At 40.1% G+C, this 20,566-nt stretch overlaps 1 protein-coding gene across 6 annotated transcripts in view; it reads left to right on the top strand.

The window, feature by feature from the left end:
* The window catches only part of ELMO1 (engulfment and cell motility 1), a 311,635-nt gene that overhangs the window by 146,159 nt on the left and 144,910 nt on the right, over positions 1-20,566 (top strand). For all 6 annotated transcript variants that reach the window (XM_054193522.1, XM_054193524.1, XM_054193523.1 and 3 more), the window contains one exon: positions 13,817-13,925. In XM_054193522.1, coding sequence (XP_054049497.1) covers positions 13,817-13,925 — 109 coding nt within the window. The remainder of the gene's footprint in view (positions 1-13,816; positions 13,926-20,566) is intronic.

Genomic DNA, 20,566 nt, shown 5'->3' with positions numbered 1-20,566 from the left:
CATTTCTAATAAAAAGTTAAGTCAGTTTTTAATACGCGTTATCATTTAGTTTTTGCTCAGAGTGGATTAGTGTCAAAGCTCTAATAGGCTTGTAAAAAGCCTGCTGATATCTAGGCCAGGATGATCCATGGACATAATAGGAGACCACAAGATTGTAAGATCTGGTCGTTAAATATATCTTTCTTCTCAGTCTGAATCTAGCAATAACTGTTAAAAAAACTGTGGTAGCATGCAATACAGCAATAATTGTCAACACCTATAAACTCCTGAAATTAAGGGCTATTTCACATACTGGGCAATGAATGTGTTTTCTGGATAAACTATGCTGAATTGTGTTTATTTTTTTTTAATAAAAAGAGAATTGGTTACTATTTCTTATTAAGATTTGGTGAGATCTGGGCCGTGCTACTTCATAGCCTTCTTTTGAAAATTCTGAGTTTAGAGAATATACTTAGTAGGGGTATGCAGTGCTGCCAAATGAGACATTTGTGTTTTATAGAAGTCTGAAAGAATTTAAAGAGGGCAGAAATTCTGTTGAAAGAGAGCTTTCATTGACATCTCTCAATGTTTTTCGTATGTTTCATTTTCATGTTGCAAATGCTGTCTTAAAAATTGGGTTCAGTGTAGCGTGTAATTAGCCACTCTTTAGAAAGGACTTTGTTGCTGTCTCAGCTTTGTATCGATAATGCAGTATTCTTGCTGTTGCAATACTGAGAATTTTTGCTGTTATTTTGAGATGCCTGTTCTTACTCTTCTATGGTTCTTGTTAGAAATGCCATAGTGAGGCACGCGCGGATTAAATTGCTTACTGAGGAGCTTTGGGAACTCTTAACACGCCTTGGGAGTATGTTAGCCTACCCACCTTTCCTGAGTAGTTCTACTTAGTGTTTATACTAGCATTGCTGGCATGGTAGCTCACTCATCTGTGGTGGTCCACCTTGTCATATTAACAGCATGCTGAACACCTCTGAATGGTGTTGTGCAACTTCTACAGCATTGCTATATGTCTACGCAAAAGACGCCTACTTTCTGTCTTTTTATCTCCTTGACTTACTAGCTGGTGTACAGTAGTTTCCTGTGGGCCCTGACATGCCAATTTCCTTCTCATTTTGAGTTCTTTATTTCACATCTAACACTACCTTTTCTTCATGGCCTTTGGTTCCCAAAGCTCCCACAGCACCAGTTTGCTTTACTTGTACAGCCTGTTGACCTTCCTAATTGTTTAGATATATTTCTACTCTTATACCCTAACAAAAATTCTCTCTGGGATCAAGGTTAAGTTTCCACAAGAAATTGTTACCTATACAAATAATGCTTGCATATTGAACAGCTTGTTTGAGAGGAGCTCTTCTCTTTTTTTTTTTTTTTTTTTTTTTTCTGTTGTTGATACTAAGAAATATTTTGGTTCCTAGGAGAAGAGATTATTTTCGACCCGGCCCTTTTTGATACAGTTGATTGCTGTAACATGGGTAAATTCCTAACCCCCAAAGTGAGGTAATATCTGTGCTGTGCAGTAATTGAAAATTGAGACTGAAAACCAGAGTTGGTTTGAGACGAACTTGGAAAATATGAAGTTTCTCCTGACAGAATGTGCGGTATTAAGCAGAGACGCTATCAGGAAGTCATGATGGTTCCACTGAGTGTATTGGCTGCCTTGTAACGTGCAGCACAAATCACTGCTGTTTGACCTGCCGTGCCCCAGCTGCATGGCCCTTAGTATAAGGTATCTTCTTGTATTACTGAAAAAAATGCATAAGGAGAAGTTGAAAGAGAAGATAGGCAATAAGTAATCCCTTCCCTTTTCATTCGTTGTTCTGCCTCTCGTAAGTGATTCTGCTTAGAAATAATTTGCATAATAAATGGATTAGTTAGGTGGGAAGGATGTCTGAAACTGAAGTGCCCTTTGTGGGAGCGGCAGTGGGACTTCAAAGACCAGTACCAAACAAAATTACTCATAGCAAGAGTAAATACAATTGCAATGTGTTGAAGAACATGGGTGTGAAGGCAGGGGAGCAGATGGGTAACTCTGCATCTTGAAAGCAGAAGGCATTTCAAGTGAAAACATGGGTGTCACACAGTGAAGGAGGAAACAAAAATAACCTAACTTTTTTTCCCCTGTTTGATTCTTTCTTTCCTACTTCTGCATAGTCCACTTCTCTCATTCACCTTTTTCCTGTTGGATACTTATTCCTGAAATTACAGTTAATATGTTATTTTTCATCATTTCAACTTTGAGTTAATTGTTTCTGAATCTTGGCTTTTTGTTTACTATGCAATATGACTGGATCCTCCAGAAGAAAGGTTGTTTAGCGGAGGAGGAAAAAAACCCACTGTGTTTTCTTTGATTTTGTGGTGTCCTTAGCTATCATTTTGATTTTTAAAAGAAGTTTGCTATTGAATTAGCGTCCTGTTGAGTTAGCTTTTCTTTCTCTTTTTTATTAGTTGGATGGTTCTATCAGTGACTGATATGCACTACATTTTTTCATGTTCCACTTAAATAATCAATTGCTGTCATCAGAGGTTTTGCTTTTAAAAGGTGGTGACATAGTATATGGAATGCATTGATGGAAATAATGTTGGATCTCTGCAAGAAATTTTGAAATTTTCCACAGGAAATAATTGGCAGCTTCCCAAGCTACATAATTATAGGACAGTCAGGGTGTATAATTAAGTTAACAGTGAAGAAAATGATTGGAATAAAGCTTTGTGACAGATAATCTAGTTTTTTTTGTTCTTTTGGAGCAGACAAGTTCCCCCCCGGTTCCAATTTGCTCCTTTCCAAAACTACTTCAGCTTCACATTCTACTAATTTTAAAAATAAAATTATAAGTTACCTTTTAAAACAGACTTCATTCAGTGCAGACGTCTGAGATTTTTTTTACTGGTAACTTATAGCAGTGTGCCTTTGAAACTTTCCTGAGTGTAAAAAGGGTCTGAGGAAAAAACTTTTTGTGGAAATACTGTTACGCCACCATTGCTATTAGTATCTCCATTTGTTGGTGCTTTGTCATTGATTAGTTTGGGTATTTATGGTCCGAGACTATTTAGATCCATTTTGTTTTCAATGAGGAGAGAGGTATAAATATATGAAACTGCAATATTTTGTATGTATACATATTTGTAGGTGTATATTCATTTGACTGATTTTGGGTTTTGTACGCATGCACTTCAGTGATTGCTGATATTGGTGTAAAGTAATGATATTTACTTAATCTAGTGTAAAATGCAAGCTAAAGGAACCAAAATGGAACACTCCTTTTATTTGTAACCCAAAAAGATAAATTTGATAGTTGTTTTCATGTGTTTATATGTGCCATGTTTGTGCCTGGGATGCTTCTGTAGAAACACTAGCTTTGCAGTTTTGATAAGTTGACCCCTGTATGTGCAGTCAGTCTTCGTTTAGATGTTCTTGATAGCAGGCAGCCAAACTCAAGCTCCTGCGCCAGTTGTGAGTGGACTGCCCTTCGTCTTGGATCTTGGCTAATTTAACAGTGTTTCCACGCAGAAAGAGCAGACGCCGTTGAGTAAACTGAATTTACAAAAACGACACCATAGCTTCTCATGCACTTCCGTTCAAATAGTTCCTTATTTTACGTTTTCCTCACAGGCATCTCACTACAGTGATAACCTTCATCTGGGAGGAAGTGTAGGATTTTACTTAGAGGTTATTGTATTTCACAGTGAGTCAGCTGAGTCATAAAGAAGTCCTATACAACATTGTCTCTGGTGGGGTCCAGACTTCTCATTCTAATGAATTTGCTTTTGATGACTGACAACTTGGTGACTTGGCTGGTCATAAAAAAAAGTATAGACGTATTCTAGGAGGTCTCACTGCTTCTTTGGGGTGAGATTCTGCCTTGAAAAGGCACATACTCTGTCTCCTCGTTTTGTTTAAGCACAAGAGATTGGTGCAGGCAGAAACTGCAAATAAACTTAGCGACTCCGGGTCTGAACGTTGGTTATCCACCTATTTGGATTCTGCCCAGGTAGCTACCCAAGTTTGTGCCCAGTTCTTTGCCATTTATTAGATTAATAGGTTCTTCGTTCGTGTAGGCAAAACTAAGCGTTCTTTGGAAAGAGATCATTTTACTGTAGCCTGAAATTCAAGTCCCTCATCTGTAGAAGCGAAGATTTACCCCATTTCCCACTGATTTTATCTATTTCATGCAAATATTTGTTAGATACTGAATGTAAAATTTTCAGTATAAAATATTGTCACCAGGATGGGAAACCAGTGTTGAAACCCATGCTGAAAAGTTGGGCTTATTTATTCCTTGGTATGTGTTATAATGGATGCATTGCTACTACATTTTTGTGAATGATGTGTAAGATTTTTAGTGGTATTCTCATAGATTTTCTGTTCTTATATTTAAAACAAATTTTAAAAGTTATTAAAATGTTCCAAAACAAAACAACGTTTGGACTTTGGTTGCACCAAGAGTTGTTTTGATTACCTGGAAATTAAAAATCGAGCTCGTTTAGGGTCAGTAGTAGAAAATCCCCTTTCCCCTGCCTCTGCTGAGCTGGAAAATCAGTTAGTCACAGAGCTGTGATATAGAGACGCTTCTTCCCCAGCAGCTACTTGAGTTGCTGCTTTTGGGGAGGACGAGGAGGGGGAGTTCTTTTCCTTTTTGAAGCTTTCAGAAGTCACACTGGAGAAGCAGGTGCTGTTTTGCGAGTGCCAGTGATGCAGGCAGGAAGATTGCTGGCAGCCTGTAGAGACCTTTCAGAACTTTAATGGGTTGAGTCACAGACTGTCTGCCGTATACTTTCTAACCCATGCAGTTGTTGTATAGGAGGCTGCCTACACATCCTTCCGCCAATTCACAAAGTCTCCTCATGCCTACTCATTCTAGCCTGATCAGATATGAGTAGTCCAACATATAATTTCAGCATTTTCTGAAATAAAATTGCACTTGATTTCTGCCATGCTGTTTTTTTTTTTTCTTTTTCCCTAGAAATGATAGGAAAAGGGATGTAATTTGTTTCTGTTCTGCTAAAGGTAGAGAGAAAAGTGAGCTTTGTTACATGGGTCTCGTGAAGGAATACAGTTTTCCACATGAGACCTAATTGCCGAAGCCCAGCCTGTTAATGTGTTCTTGTTTTCTGTTTTCTCTGATGGTCTTTCCATTCTCTGTTTTTACCTTCCACTGGATATCTAACTGTTTTTCTGCCTGCCTTTTGTTTTTTCCCAAGCATCACTCCAATGTCTCTGCTTTCTGTAACAACACACCAGGAAGTAGTGTGGTTTTGCTCCAAGGGCCTGCTGATGGCAGGATTGAGGTGGGTGCCCTACAGTAAAGAGGCAAAAGCCTGGAGTGGCTGGTTGCAGCATAAACGCAGAGTTAAGTTAGTACTGAGGGAGGAAGAGAATTGTAAGGGAGTCATGGCACCCTCTGCACAGCCCTCTGTGGTGTGTTCTATGGGATACATATCACAGTGTTACAGTTCTGCATATGTTCAGATCACTTCTCACCATTCATAGCACACCTAAACTTTCACAGACTCACAGAGTGATGGGGGTTGGAAGGGACCTCTGGAGATCATCTAGTCCAAAACCCCCTGCCAAAGCAGGGTCACCTAGAGCAAGTGGGACAGAAACACATCCAGGTGGGTTTTGAGTATCTCCAGAGATGGAGACTCCACCACCTCTCTGGGCAGCCTGTTCCAGTGCTCTGCCACCCTCAAAGTAAAGAAATTTTTCCTCATGTTAAGATTGGGTTTCCTGTGTTCCAGTTTGTGCCCATTGCCCCTTGTCCTGTCACTGGGCACCACTGAAAAGAGCCTGGCCCCATCCTCCTGACACCCACCCTTTAGATGTTTAAAAGCATTGATGAGATCCCCTCTCAGTCTTCTCTTCTCCAGGATGAACAGACCCAGGTCTCTCAGCCTTTCCTCATAAGAGAGGTGCTCCAGTCCCTTAATAATCTTTCCCATGTATATGGAAGCTATTGCCTAAATGAAGTCCGGATCCAGAGGGCCCAGAAGTTGTTGCAAGTCTAGCTATTGTCTTCAGAGGATTTGGAATCATACCATGAGTTGCAGCAGTAGCACAGAAAGATCTGTCTGGTTTTTGTGGAGCCACGATCCATCCCTCTGCCTGCAAAGCTGAGATGCGTATAGAGAAGATGACTGGCTATGGAGTCTCACAGGTTTTTTCCCATTCACTCTGTGCCAGGAGCATTTGTGGTGCTGTTCTAGCTGCCTGTCTCATTGATGTGTGATAGAGGTTGATGCTTTTCTAATATATCCATACCACAATAATGTTAGAGCACTAGTAGGGCCTGTTTCACATTATGAAAGAAAAGAAAATTCAAAAACTTGCTATATTCTGCCGGTACTACAGTTTCCTGCCCTTCATCTCTGCCACAGGCGAACAAGGAGAGGATTACAGGGAAAGCATTGCCTTCTTATTGTGTGGGGCAATTTGTGTGGGGCACGGAGGCAGAAGGAATACCTGGCTGGTAGTTTTCAGACTGGACCAGGTCAACACAAGATCACTATCCCCCTGCCTGTGCCTGTGGGAAGTGAAGAAAACATCCTGGTGCTGCCTCTGAAGATGTCATGGCAGCTGGGCCTTCTCATCCTGGGTCTTATCATCATGCTTTACAGTGACTGGTTCTGCACGCAGTGGCAAAGAAAGGAGGAGGATACATAATATTTTAAGACAAACCACTGGGTGTTTAGCTTTTAATAAAGACAATACGGTCATGCTTCATGCTAAGGTGTTTGTGTGAGAAACAAAGTTTATTGCTAGGTGAGCAACTGCAGAACCATCCAAATTTAGCTTGTGATAGTTTGGCACTAGATATGTTTTAAAAGGGGGAGGAGGGGGAAACACACCATAATTTTCCAGAATAAAACCACCTATTGGCAATTTTAAGCCATCTTTTTTAGAAGTGCTTTATGGCTGCAGAGTCAAACGCTGGCTGTAATGTTACCACGACAATTTGAATTCGCCCTGTTAGCTCTATGTTGCTACATAATGACATAATCAGATGCTCTTCCCTCCTGCCTTGTGTGAGCGCGTCACTGTCCCCTGGCTGCTTTGCCATAGCGGCCCTCCTGCCTTCTGTTAGCAGTTCTCCCCGGGAGCAGCAGGTCACAGTGGACTTCTCAAGCGATGTGCTGGTTATCCCCCAGGTGCTTGTTCATAGTTGTGCGTGACAAAGCACATCGCAGTCTCTTAGTCTCCGATCCTCACACGGTCCTATAATTAGATGTTCCTCAAATAAGGCATGGCTTTGCGTCTGTGTTTCTCATGTCAGTGGCTTCTTTCTTTTTCAGTATCTGTAGTACGTCTCAGCTCTTCTCTCAAATCTCATCTTAAATTGCAATTCTGCTGCCTTCCTGAGGAAGGTAGAAATAACTGTTGCTTTATTTTAGTTTTGCCATAAAGAATTTCTGCAATGCCTCGGGAATGTGAAGGAAGGCTGAGATAAAGGAGAGAGGAAGCGTGGGAAATTGAAAATAAAATAATGAAGATAAAGAGATAGGTTAGAGGGGACAGTGCTGAGTGAAGGATTTTGGAAGAACACTGATGCTGAAGTTGAGGCAAATGACAAGCTGCCTTAGGAAGAAATCAAAATCGGTGAAGAGGATGAATGGAAATTGAATCTGTCTGCAGTAGAGTCCCTTATCCTTCTCAAAAAGCATATCCTTAGGACTTGCCTCCTAGGGTAATTTTTAAAGCATCTAAATGAAAAGGGAATGATGAAGCTTACCATTTGTGATAAGGGGGCTTAGGAAAAGGAAAAACAGTGTCAGGAAAAGGAAAAACAGCGTCAAGAAAAGGAAGAGCATCCCTGCAATTTTTGGATATTAAAATGCTGCCTGACTTTTCATTTTGGGTGTAAGGAAGTTTTTACCGTCTTTACTAACTAGCTCTCTGAACCTCTTGATATTAACCTACAGCAGACTGCTAGAAAACTTCGTCTCTATTAACACAGGGTCATTTACTACAAAATAGATCTGGGGAAATGCTCCTTTTTAATAGAGCAGCAATGCTTGTTAAACTGTCTGCTGTAGGATTTATTATAAGTATTGACGCAGCTATAGTGGGTCTCGCCTTTCACTTCTGTATTTACTTCCTAATCATAATGAATCTCTATTCCATTGCCAAGCTCTGAGGTTGGTTCAGGAATCTGAGAATTACATCTGCAGTTGCTGTGGGCAGTATACTTTAAGTCAATTTAATCTTTAATGTGAGGGATTAAGGGATTGGCTAAATCGATATTCCTTTGCAGTGTAGGAAGAATATTTCTGTCTGGTGGTTGCATCCCCCTGGATTTTGATGAGGAAGCGTGTAATATACCTGTCTTCAGAACTTTGCCTTCTGTCAGGCATTAACTCTTAGTTGCAGGCAGAAGCTTCATTATTGAAGCTGCTGCAGATTTTTAAGCCCATGGTAGTCAAATGTGGAAAATTTAGTCCACTGCCTCCCTGAGGGTCTGTTTTGTGCTCCTGAGGTAGTGATGGACTCGATGAATAATTCAATGGAAGATCATAAAAGAACACTGCCGTAAAGTTAGAAAATCTTTTGATTTTGGTGGGGGGGGGGGGGGGGTTGCGTTGGTTTTAGGTGGGGTTTTGTTTTGGTTTGTTTTGGTTTTTTTGCTACTGGAGATTTCGCATTATATTTCTGTGACCTTGGCATGACACTTGAATTTATTTTACGTTACTGTCCATGCGACTGGTAGATATCTTGTAATGGCAAGCGAGCCTTCTCTGGGTGATGCTGAGCACCACTGGATCATAACACAAGGGGAAGTACAAAAGATCTTGCAGTTAAAAGCAAGAACTAACACATTCTCTAAGATGAACTATTCTTTCCTGTATCTCTCTAAATGCTTTGTTGGACAATTGGATATTGGAGGGCTGCCTTCCATTTCTTGAAAGGACTTTTGGCTTCAGAGGAAACAGAGTACTTCAGGCAATTCGTATGGCTAAATCCCTGAAGAAATTAATCTCTCGCCAGTTGCTGACCAATGCTGCCTGAAATGTCTACCTTGGGAAACATGATCAAGTCTTCATTTCTCTTTCTGATCACCGATTGCTTTTGTTTGGTAATTGGGGAAATGTTTCTCTTCCATTTACAGCAAGAATTTGTAAATAAGAGAGGAGAAATATATGTAGTAGATAATTTAAAAATAGTAAAAGCCATACAGATTTGTATTCTGCAACAAATACTGTCAGATTGCCGTGCCTTAATGGGCTACAGTTTCATCTGTAGAAATGTCAAGAAAATGGATAATACTGGTTTCTTAAAAATTTCACCTCCTTGCATTTTTAAAAACATTTTTAAACCTCTTCCTTTCTCTTCTTCTGCTAGTCAATTAATCTCATTCTTGAGATATAATTTTGTTCTCGTTCTATGCTTCTCTCACTCACTTTCTCATTTTTCCTCCCTTTTTCTGAGCTGCAGTTTTGTGGGGGGAGGGTGGTTGTTGTTTTTGTTTATTTGGTGTTTGGTTGTTGTTGTGTTTGTTTGTAAGAGCAATCTACTTCTTAAAAAATCAGCTCTTTTTTTCTTTCTTGTCTTGCTTTGTTAATGTCTTTTCATCACTCAAACTTTTCCTGGCTGCTCTCTCTTGGTAATTTTCTTTCCCTTTTGTTTTCTTTTTCTTGAGATTTTTGTCTGGATTTTTTTTGCTTTTTTCTGAAGAAAAAAAATATGGTTTTGTTGTTATTGAGTGCTACACACATCGCGGTGATTTTCTGCTTTGCCTCATGGTAATGGGCAGTATTGATCAAAGGAGCAGAGGAAGAGAAGAGGATCTGCAGCATTTAGTGCTACCATACTCTGAGCTGGTTTTTGGCTTTTTGCTGTTTAGCATCTAGTGTATTAGAAGCCACATTTCCATATTGGACCTTCCCAGTTGTGTAGCTCTGCAAGGACTTAAGAAGGGAAAAACTGGCAGAAGTAGATTCCTGATATCAAAGTAAAGGTCAGCCAAGCAGACCAGAGTTGAGGTAGGATTGAGGGAAGATGGAATATGTCGGCAGTGTGCCCAGGTGGCCAAGAAGGTCAATAGCATCCTGGCTTGTATCAGAAATAGTGTGGCCAGCAGGACTAGGGAAGTGACTGCCCTCCTGGACTTGGCAGTGGTGAGGCTGCGCCTTGAGTACTGTGTCCAGTTTTGGGCCCCTCACTACAAGAAAGTCATTGAGATGCTAAAGAGTGTCCAGAGGAGGGCAATGAAGCTGGTGAGGGGTCTAGAGCACAAGTCTTATGAGGGGCGGCTGAGAGAGCTGGGGTTGTTCAGCCTAGAGAAAAGGAGGCTGAGGGGAGACTTTATCACTCTCTACAACTACCTGAAAGGAGGGTGTACAGAGGTGGGTGTTGATCTCTTTTCGCAAGTAACAAGAGATGAGAAGGGAGGGAACAGCCTCAAGTTGCTCCAGGGGAGGTTTAGATTGGATATTAGGAAAACCTTCTTCACTGAAAGGGCTGTCAGGCATTGGAACAGGCTACCCAGGGAAGTGGTTGAGTCACCATCCCTGGAGGTATTTAAAAGTCATGTAGACGTGGTGCTTAGGGACATGGTTTAGCAATGGACTTGGCAGTGTTAGGTAGATGGTTGGACTCAATGACCTTAAAGGTCTTTTCCAACCTAAATGATTCTATGGTGCCAAGAGTTCTCCTGCAATGTCCATAGTTTCTGCCTTAAAATATTTTAAAATATTTGTTTCCCCTAAGCAAAATGTAACCGCCATACCCGCTGATTGTGAGATGTCTGGTGGATCTGCAGCTCGCTGTGGATTTCTGAGGGGGAGGAAGAGGAAGATAATAGGGTGCAGCCACTTCACGAACATTAATGATAGACCTCCATTTGACTGAAGGTTGTGTGGGCTTTGTGATTTCCTCAGTACTTTCCTTTCCTTGGTAAAATAACTGTTGTGATAGAAACGTGAATCAAGCCAGCAGTATGCTCTGTAGACATACAGAAGTATTTTCAGTCTGGAGCTGTGTGTTATGTTTCTTCCCCTGCTATTGTTTTCACCAGTTTATGAAGTAAACATGTCCATTCTCTGCTTATTTCTCCTCCATAACCAGAGTGATAAAGGAAATAACATTAAAATCATGCCCTTATCAGCTGTATTTATAGCTTTTTACTTTGGAACAGGATATGAGTCGCGAAGTCGTGAAAAGAGTATTACAAATATAATAATGAATGTTGTAAATCTGTTGCCAAGATTAGGAATGATTTCTCTTTGGGTATTTATAAGAACCTCTTTTTTTTTTCTTTCCCTCTTTACCATTGCTGTTTCTTACTGAAGATCCGTATCTGTCAAATTTGCCTACAGATATTTAGATGTAGTAAAGGGCCTTCCATCTTCCTTTCTTACAGAAACGTTAACATGTCAGCTCTGCCTTGTTTTGCACAGCAAATGCTAAAACATGATGCTTGCAGAGAGTGTGTCTGAGGATCATTTCAAGGCTGCTTTACATATTGATTACTCAAATTGCCATTTAATTTGCTGTATAGCAATACACAGTGCCTTAACTATTTCTCTGACATTCTTATTGATTGCTGTAATTCTGCCTTCCATTATATGCATATATGGTGTCACCATTAAATATTTATGTGCTCATGAAATGTTAATATGTCGGGTTAATGTGAAACTCAACAAAATGCATTTGCCAGAAGCGAGCAGGAATGCTGATCCGAGTGCTTCCCTTCCCCTCCCCCTTACCCTTTCATTTTGCCTCTCCATTGATTTTATTACCAGTGTTTCTCTGCTGTATCTAAATCTGTGTCAAAGCGGCTCCCCGCTCCAGTATGCAGATTTTATGTTTTATTATGTGAGAGATAAAACACAATAATAACAAAACAAGAGAAGCGATCTCAGGGAGGTGTTGAGATACAGCTTTATATTGCGCTTGTGCTACTCTATCATCGCTCCTGCGTTTGGGTATGGAAATGTAGCACTATCCTCCATGAAAGAGACTGAAGCAGGATGACTCATCCAGAATGCAAAGTAATATTCACATGTTCCTTGAACAGTGGCTGCAGCAACGTAAAACAAAAATTGCAGGGGTGTTTCTTTGATTTGGTACAGCTGTTATCCAGAGGTGACATGGAACAATTAGATGTAATTTAAACCAAAACTTTGAGAAGGAAAAGTCTGCCCCCCTGGCAGACTGGTGAATGTGATTCTGACACTGCCCTGGTGGAAAAGCCCAATAAAAATTTATGGGGGTCAAATATTTATCATATTCCTAATGACTTTCTAAACATCTGTGGGAAGTCTAGGCGATTTAAAAATACAACAACACAACAACACTGGGAAGCAAGAGAAAACAATCATCCACAAACACAGAAAGCAACCATCCTTTAAAATCCTGGGGTGATGGTTGGGGCAGAGTATCAGCTAGAGGCTGCCCTTTTGTACAGCAGGACTAGAATACATGCTTGGTGAAGAGTCTTTGGCGTACTCTGTGAAGCACGTAACTTTCTTACTTGCTTCTGGGTTTTCCCTCTTTTCTCACTTTTAGCTTTAACTGCTTCACAGAGCAGGCTTCTGCATATAAGAGAGCATGAAACAGTCACAACTAAGATCTAGGAAGAGAGGGAAAAGGTTTTGCTGGCATCCAGTGTTGCCTTGGTCCTCTTCTGCTGATTTTGGGTGAAGTTCCAGACTTGGAGCTTTTTGCAAAGCTTTCTTTGCAGCCAAGATTGAAAGATTTAAAACAAACAAACAAATAAAACCCCAAACAAAATCACAGCCAACGAAAAAGCCAAACAAACAAAAACATGAAGATGATGGGAGTTAAGGAGGCTGGAGGAGTGCAAAGCAGAGAGCAATGTCTGAACAGCTGTTTGTGAAGAAAATTTAGAGAGCCTCTGACGTTCTCTGGTGCTTGGCAAAATCTCTTACCTTTGAAATTCGTTTTCTTCCTCTGTCCCTTATCCCCAGGCGATGCAGCAGCTGTTTAGGATGTGTTTTGTTTCTTTTTTTGAAGTAGCAAAGTTTGTTACTGCAAAGACAATTCATACCGTGAATTTGTTTTGACCATTTCTGTTTTGCTCTCTTTTCAGGCTCACAGCTTCAATGAAATCTATAGTATTCTTATAAGTCATTTGTTTGTCTACAGTGAAATCTCTCTTTTAGTTGTAGTACCAGGGAGAACTTCATCCCAACAGTATCTGATATTGTCTAACTTAATGGGTGTAAAATTGTGCAAGGAATTATTTTCTCCCATTTATTTTGCAGTGTCACTCAACACAGAATACAGAGCTCTCCCTGCTTCGTTTTTGGGGCATAGTTCCCTGAAATGCTTTACATGCAAGCACAGGTTTCTTCCATAATAGAGAATTTGTGTGCGTTTTCTTCCTTTGTGGGCTTCAGTTTGATTTTCTGACACTTGAACCTTTTTTGGAGCCTGAATCCAGCTATGTAATTTCTGTCCCACTTTTTTATTTTATAGTTCCTTCTAGGTGTGTTCATGTCCATAAATCATTATATCTAATTTCCTTTAACTGGAAAATTTGAAATTAAACTATTTCTTTGGCTTCTTCTGCAATCTCTCCAAGCCAGGCATGTTGCAGAACAGCAATGAGAGCAACATTGCCTAGGAATGGCAAAGCTTCCCAGTTGGTCACGGAGCAGCACTGCTTCTGTGTTGCTAACTGCCTCGAGCAGATACAGGTCGTTTAGCTGGGGGAAGGGCTAAGGTTTATAAAAACAGAGCCTCCACATACAGTTTCCTAAATTCAGCCTGGGTTATCTTGTAAATATTGGATGTGGAGGACAGTACTTCAACTCATGGGTTCTTCAAGCTGACTATTTTCCATTTTGATTCCTCCTTCAGATTGTCCTGGAGAACAGCAGTCGAGAAGACAAGCATGAGTGCCCATTTGGCCGAAGCAGCATTGAGCTGACAAAGATGCTGTGTGAAATACTGAAAGTAGGAGAGCTACGTAAGTTGACCTGTTTGTTTGACCTCTTAAGACACATGGAGTGAGTTCAGTGATACCTAAAGTTTATTTCAATGCAAGAATTTTCTTCCGAGAATCGTTTCTCAGTAGGGTTACATGTTGGAAGCTGGCATTCAAAATGACTATGCCTCTTTTTCTGTGTCTAGTTTGTGGGCATATCAGGGTGGAGGTGGAGTAGGGGAAATGGGCACCCATTTTTTTAATCTCTTCTATATGAAGCAGGGCAGTTGCACCATTTATAGAGGGGTCAGTTCATTTTGCATCGGGTGATTTGGTGTAGGAGGCTTAGCATTCCAGGGGCTTGTCCATAGGTTGATTTTATATGAGTATCGTAGTCATTCTATGTGGGATTGCTCATTTAAACTGACACATCCCATTTTCTCTTAGATATCCAAAGCTCTATCTAAATACCAGATGATGTATGTATCATTTACTCTAACAGTGTGATATGAAATATTGTATTTTAATACAGAGTAAACAAGCTGTCTTTGGCTTCGATTACAGTCACTTGACAAATTGCTAGATACTATCAAACAGAAGAGCATGTCTGTGTCTTCATTAGTCTAGAGTGTTGGTGTTTAACTCTATCGATGTATATAAACTTAGTTACCCATCAATAATGTTTTGGACCCAGGTGCAGTCTGTTTTGGCAGGCACTACCACCAGCTTCATTTTCTTGTTGCACAAGCAGGGGGAACAACTGAGATACTTTGTTTCCTTCAGAGACATTTTCTTCCTTTTGAATTTTTTCCCTAATAAAGATTTTTCTTTTACCTTTACACCCAAGTCCACAGAATGCAATGAGAGAAGAGCAATGCAAAAGCCAGCAAGAAAGCCTATAGGTGTCAATGGTTCTTGTTCCTACCAGGTCTGCAACAGACATCAAAAGCTCTGTTTCAAAAGTATGATTTGTCTGCTAGTACATATAAAGCTTTTAAATGCGGTGTCTTGAGAGAATTTATTGACCAAAGGAAAAATCTATCTGTGTGTAGTGGGCCAGGAGAAAACCTGTGCATTGCTTGCAGCTTCCCAATTGGCACTCAGTATTTGACAGACCCGGATGAATGATGTGATGCTTACTTTTGAGTACCATCTTAAGCAAACCAGAGTTATCAGGAAGCACATTCACTATGTCTATAAGTAAACAGTTTAGCAACTGTTTTAGATGTGTGGCAATGGTAATGTGTAGTGTAAGGTGCAGACTGTAGATGTGCTTTGAGCAGCCTGGTCTAGTGGGAGGTATCCCTGCCCATGGCAGGGGGGTTGGAACGAGAAGATCTTTAAGGTCCCTTCCAACCCAAACTATTCTGTGATTCTCTGTTTCCCTTCAAATAACCATACTGCTGCAGTTGAGGCGTCTAATGCCAAATCGTGCATGAGAGGTCTGTCTGAATTTTTCTGCTGGTAAATTTGGGAGGGGCATATCATCTCAACAAAACTCTGAGCCCATGTGAATTAAGTGCGAAAGATCAATTTGATTTTTTCAAATGCACAGAAAAATATCTGAAATCCAAAGTTCGGCTTTGTACATGGTGGTTTTGTGTCTGTCCTGTCACTCCATGGGACTTGCACTGCACTTTGCTGCTAGGAAAGATGGTTGATCTAGAAGTTTGCCAGGTGTCTCAGATTTCTTCCTTGCTGTGTTATAAGAAATCATTCCATAAATAAACCTCTTTTTTGTCACAGATGTGTATTGTCCACATGCAGGAGGCTATTAGTATGTAGATGATTTGCCATGTGTGGTACTGTTTGTTCGGATTGCTTCTAATTTCTGCAGATATTTCCTTTTGTGTTTTAACTTCTTCTTTATCTGGTCTTTTAAAGTGGGGAATGTGAATAAAAGAAGAGGATTTGGGGTGGGGACTCAGTTACCATACAAGGAAAATATGAAAGGAAAGCTATTTTTACTATCTTTGCTCAAAGAAAATGAATTGTCGTATTTTTTGGGTTGTTTATTGGGTTCTTTTGGGTTATAGTAGCTCTATGGTTTGGAAGTGTGGGGTTAGAAAGAAAACTGAAAAATTGCCCAAGGATAGCTCTGGCTAAGGGACGTTACCTTTTAATGTTCTGAAGCCACTTACTTTGGTGTTCTTAAAGCTGCGAGTCACTGGGATGCTCGGTGTGCTGGTTTGCAGCAGGCCCCCATGGTGTTTTTTCATAGGCGTGTGACGTTGTACAGAGAAGATTTGATGCTGAGGAGAAGTGCAGTGGTGCCTCCGTTGACAGAAACCAGATGTAGCACGGCCGACTTCTGTGAAGTCATGCTAATCTACACCCACAGAGCATCTGTCTCTGGATGCGGCAATAAGATTGCATCGTAGCCTTATTCACAGGGGACAGAGCTAAGGTTACCTCTAACTCATCTTGACGATTCACCTGTTCACCAGTATGTTCCCTTAATGATTTTGTTTATGTGGAACTCTAATTGTCATTTTAAAAGGCTGTAATAAAGTACACCTTTAAAATAATGTACAGAAAGCAGATTTCTTGAAAGTGTCTGTCACAGGTGCGCATCTTAAATGACCTGTGATCAGCCATATACTTTGTTGAGAAGTGCAAACTAGAACTGACATCTTAGGAAAATGTACATTCAGGTTTATTCTTCACTTGCAAATAAATACTGTATTGCTGAATAGGACTGGACATCTTAAAAATCAGTAGTTGCAGTTTAGGGCAAAGGTGGGCCTGGTAGTTTGTATGTGCTAGGTTTCAAAATATGTATTTAGGCTGCCAGTGTTTCTTTAGAAATTCAAAACTAGTCATTATTGTGTTGAACATAGAACTTTTTTTCTAACAGTTTCTGAATTGTATAATTTAAAAGCCACAATAAATTACCTTTTACTCATGAAATATTCAGGAGTAGAAACTTTCTTAAAGTGCAGAGTAGATAAAAGCTGCTAGACTGTCCGTTATTTATGAAGAGCGCTTTAATGCTGATTATATTCCCCTTGCTCCACTGCATTAAATACCTTCAGGCAACAAGAAGACATTTTACTATTTCTTTTTGGTCCTTTCAAGCACGCATTCATCCCAGTAAGGACGCACAAGAAAGTGTTAAAGGCATGCCACCTCTCCTGCTTTCGTATTTCCCCAAATCCAGCTACTGGACTTCTTAATTCTTTGACTCTGGTTCCAAAACGCTCACGACTTGGAAATTCATCTCTTCTTCAGCAAAGCATTTAAGCATATGTTTAAATCTAGTGTAGGTAAAGAAAGCTCAAGTGCAAGCTGTGAGTTGAGGATATGGTAACTGCTTTACAGAGGTGGACTTGCAGAGTAGAGGAGCTAAAACTTAAGAGAAAGGTTGGTGCAGTGTTTAAGTAACATGGAAGTTAGAATGAAACACGTGCATAAGCCTCTTCAGTGAAATCCCTGAATCAGGAGAGAGTCATGTATTTGACTATAAATCTGCTAATCTTGTGCTACTGTTGCTGTTAAAAAGGCATTGAAGAGAATGGCTTTGCTGAGGACTTTCCAAGGCGCTTATCTTGGCAAACACGATGGTAATTCTGATTTCTCCAATAATATCTTCTTTTGTATATCTTGGCTAACAAAATGATTTGCTTCTTGTCCTCTTGCATCTTGGACCTGACATCAGACAGTAGCACTCTTACCCTCCGATCAGTCCCCCTCCCCCTCTAGGATGTAAGGCGCTTTGAAGCTCCACGTCCCTGGATGCTTAGGGAAGAAGGAGTACCCACAGAACAGACTCCTGGTTTTGCTGGGAGGCAGTAACATTGCAGAAAAATAAAAAAATTAAAAACAAGATCAAAAAGACCTTCCAGAACTCGGAGTTAGTAAATTTAAAGGGAGATCTGGAGTTCATTAAAACCTAGTATTTGTCATAAGTAAGAATTTGAGCTCAGCGTTTTGCATAAGTAGCCCTAATCCTCTCTGATCTGTGCCTACAATGCTCAGTGTACTTCTGTGTGCTTCTGCTCAGCATGTGACACTCTTCCTACCCTTAAAACCCCTTCAAACTCTCATTCCTGGTGAAAGGGGGTGCTTGACTGTGTTACCTGATTTATGCAGAACTGGTACAGCTTCTCAGGCTTGTTGCCTTATTCTCATAGAGGTTCAATTGAAATTGGTTTGTGTTGAAGCTGGTGAGGAGGCTTGTACCTGACAGAGGAACGATGAATTAATGCTGTGTGCACTGAGGAAAGACAGCGCTACCACCGGAGCTGCAGTCTAAAGATGTTCTTAAGCCAATACCATTGCATGCCTGAAGTTATTCTGTAATTACGGCATGTCAAACTTCAAGTATTTTTCAGTGTATGTTTGAGCAGGACACAGATGTTGAACCGCCAATGTTCTTATTTGATTGTTTTGATGGGTGGTGTTTAGGGGCTTTTGAAAACATCTGCACTGAAGCTTTATGACAGACCACAGGGATATATGCCACGTGACAGGTACACGTGTTGTTCTAAAGCTTATATTGGGTAAATCACTTCTTCACCGGGTTTTCTTGCTTTTCTGTTGTGGGGTTTCGTAGACTTGATTAATTTATAGGCTTTTTTTCCCTTGAAAAAGAAGATCTAAATTCCAAAGTGTTAAATGCCCTTGATGCTGTTTGTACCTGTTTTTGCCATACATTTCTCGTGGGAATTATTGCCCGGGTTGCAGAATTGAAGTGGTCTAGAAATTCTTACATTATTGTCTGTTTATCAACTAGAACGTGCTGGGCATTAGAAGGTATACCGTGATATTCATGGTTGTGCCCGCTGAGATGAAGGTAATCAAATCTCATGCTTCAAGGAGTAAGCTGATTGCTGCAAGGGTCAGGAAGCACTTTTTCATCTTTGCACAATTTTTCCTCTGCATTGCACAATCCATAGTGTGCAGTGTAGTTTGGTCCTGTTGGTCTTTCCCTGAAACCATATTGGTCACTGCAGGATCAGCATTCTAGACCTGAGGACTCGCCTGGTTTGATTTTCCTTTCGCTACAGCAAACCCAATATTTTTATAACTGAATGTCATAGTTTAAATTTTTTCCCCTTGCTTGAAAGCTAATTGCCTTTTCACCCTCCTCTTCCTCCTCCTCCTCTTAAATTTAAATAGAATAAATCCCCAGAAATAGTAAATAAAATTAGATAAGGGAATTTTTAGTGTTCTTACACTTCTTGCAATTTTATTTGCTGCAGGCTGAAGCATTTTACAAGTCAGGAAATGTTTGTTAGGAAGCTGAAAAAACTTTTCTTGCCAAAAAGGTATTTAGTGAAAGGTAGCAGTTTTCTGTTTAATCCTGAACTTTTATCTTTAAACTTTGATATAATAATTTTAAAGAAATTCTAACCTCTTTTGTCTTCATGTTTTACTGCATTCATTCTTACTTAGCCACTTTTTTATCCTCTTGCCTGGGCCATCACCACATCAGGTAACTCCCAGTTGCAGCAAAAATTAAGCAGATCTTGAGCGAAGGCTAGAAGATAAACAACATATAAAAACAATTCCAGTAGCAGTGAAGGGGGAAAAAAACCACCCTAAAATAATCCATATTGATCTTGAGTTTTAGGGGTTCCTTTAGGAATGTTACTAGCAAATGAGCCATTCCTATTATAGGGACATTAGATATGCTTGTCCTTTTTGATGCTAAGCTAGTAAGTTGCTGAGTAGTCCTAATTGTACTTTTCTTTGGTATCACAGCAGAATCTTATTTTATCAAACAGTCCTCTATTTCTGCGTGCTGGCACAGTGCTGCAGGAGTGACAGAATGAAACTCCCTTTTTCCAGGGTGATAGTAATTTCTTTGCAACTAACCTCTTCTTGCTCTAAAAATTCTTCATCACTTCATGCTTATGGTAAACTGTAAAGTCTCTACAAAATATCCAGTGTAATCTTTGGGAACACGAGCAAAAGAGCTGCAGGCATCTTTTGAGCAAGATGTTTAATTTTTACCTCCAAGTGTTAGCAAGACAGATTTTGGAACGTTACTTTCTACACATGGTACGGTTGGCTTCAAAGTTGGTACAGCGTTGGCTTCTGGGTCAGTTAGCTGGACAACCCAGTCTGCTTAGTATCCTCTTGTGGTTTTTCCTGTTGTCTACAGCCATATGTCTGCTCTTTGATCTCTTTGGAGCGGGGATCATAACTTGTTTTGTGTGTGCGAAGTGCTTAACCTTATTGTGTCCTGGCACAGGATTCTTTACCTTCTTTAAAATTACATTTACTCAATTTTCAATATTATTAATAGTAAAAAGCATGGGGTGGGTGTGTGAACTCAAAAAAAAAAAACAACCTTAAGGGCAAGAAAGAGATGTGGATGTAAGGAATTTTTTTTAGAAATTGATTAATGTATACAAAAGACAACAAAAAGGAAGCTTGATTAAGCGTGAAGAGTTCTTTCATCTGGTAATGAAAGGGATAGCGAGAATCAAGACCTGAAAGTTAAAGCCTGATAAATTCAAACTGGGAGTAAGGTACAGGCATTAGCTGTGAGGATGCTGAACAATGGAACTAGCAGAACAGAAAGATGAAGAATGAGAGGAGAAGGCAAAAAAAAAAATCTTGATGTTGATTTCCTGTAATTACTGGAAGCTATGGCTTTGGCAAATTTGATGGCACAGTAGAATAACAACAAAAAGAAGTAATTGTTATTATACAACAAGTTGTAGCTTGTTTTA

The sequence above is a fragment of the Rissa tridactyla genome, chromosome 2 (assembly GCF_028500815.1).
Source record: "Rissa tridactyla isolate bRisTri1 chromosome 2, bRisTri1.patW.cur.20221130, whole genome shotgun sequence".
NCBI classification, from domain to species: domain Eukaryota; kingdom Metazoa; phylum Chordata; class Aves; order Charadriiformes; family Laridae; genus Rissa; species Rissa tridactyla.
The sequence above is the reverse complement of the archived record's forward strand: the minus strand, read 5'-3'. Positions and strand labels throughout refer to the sequence as shown.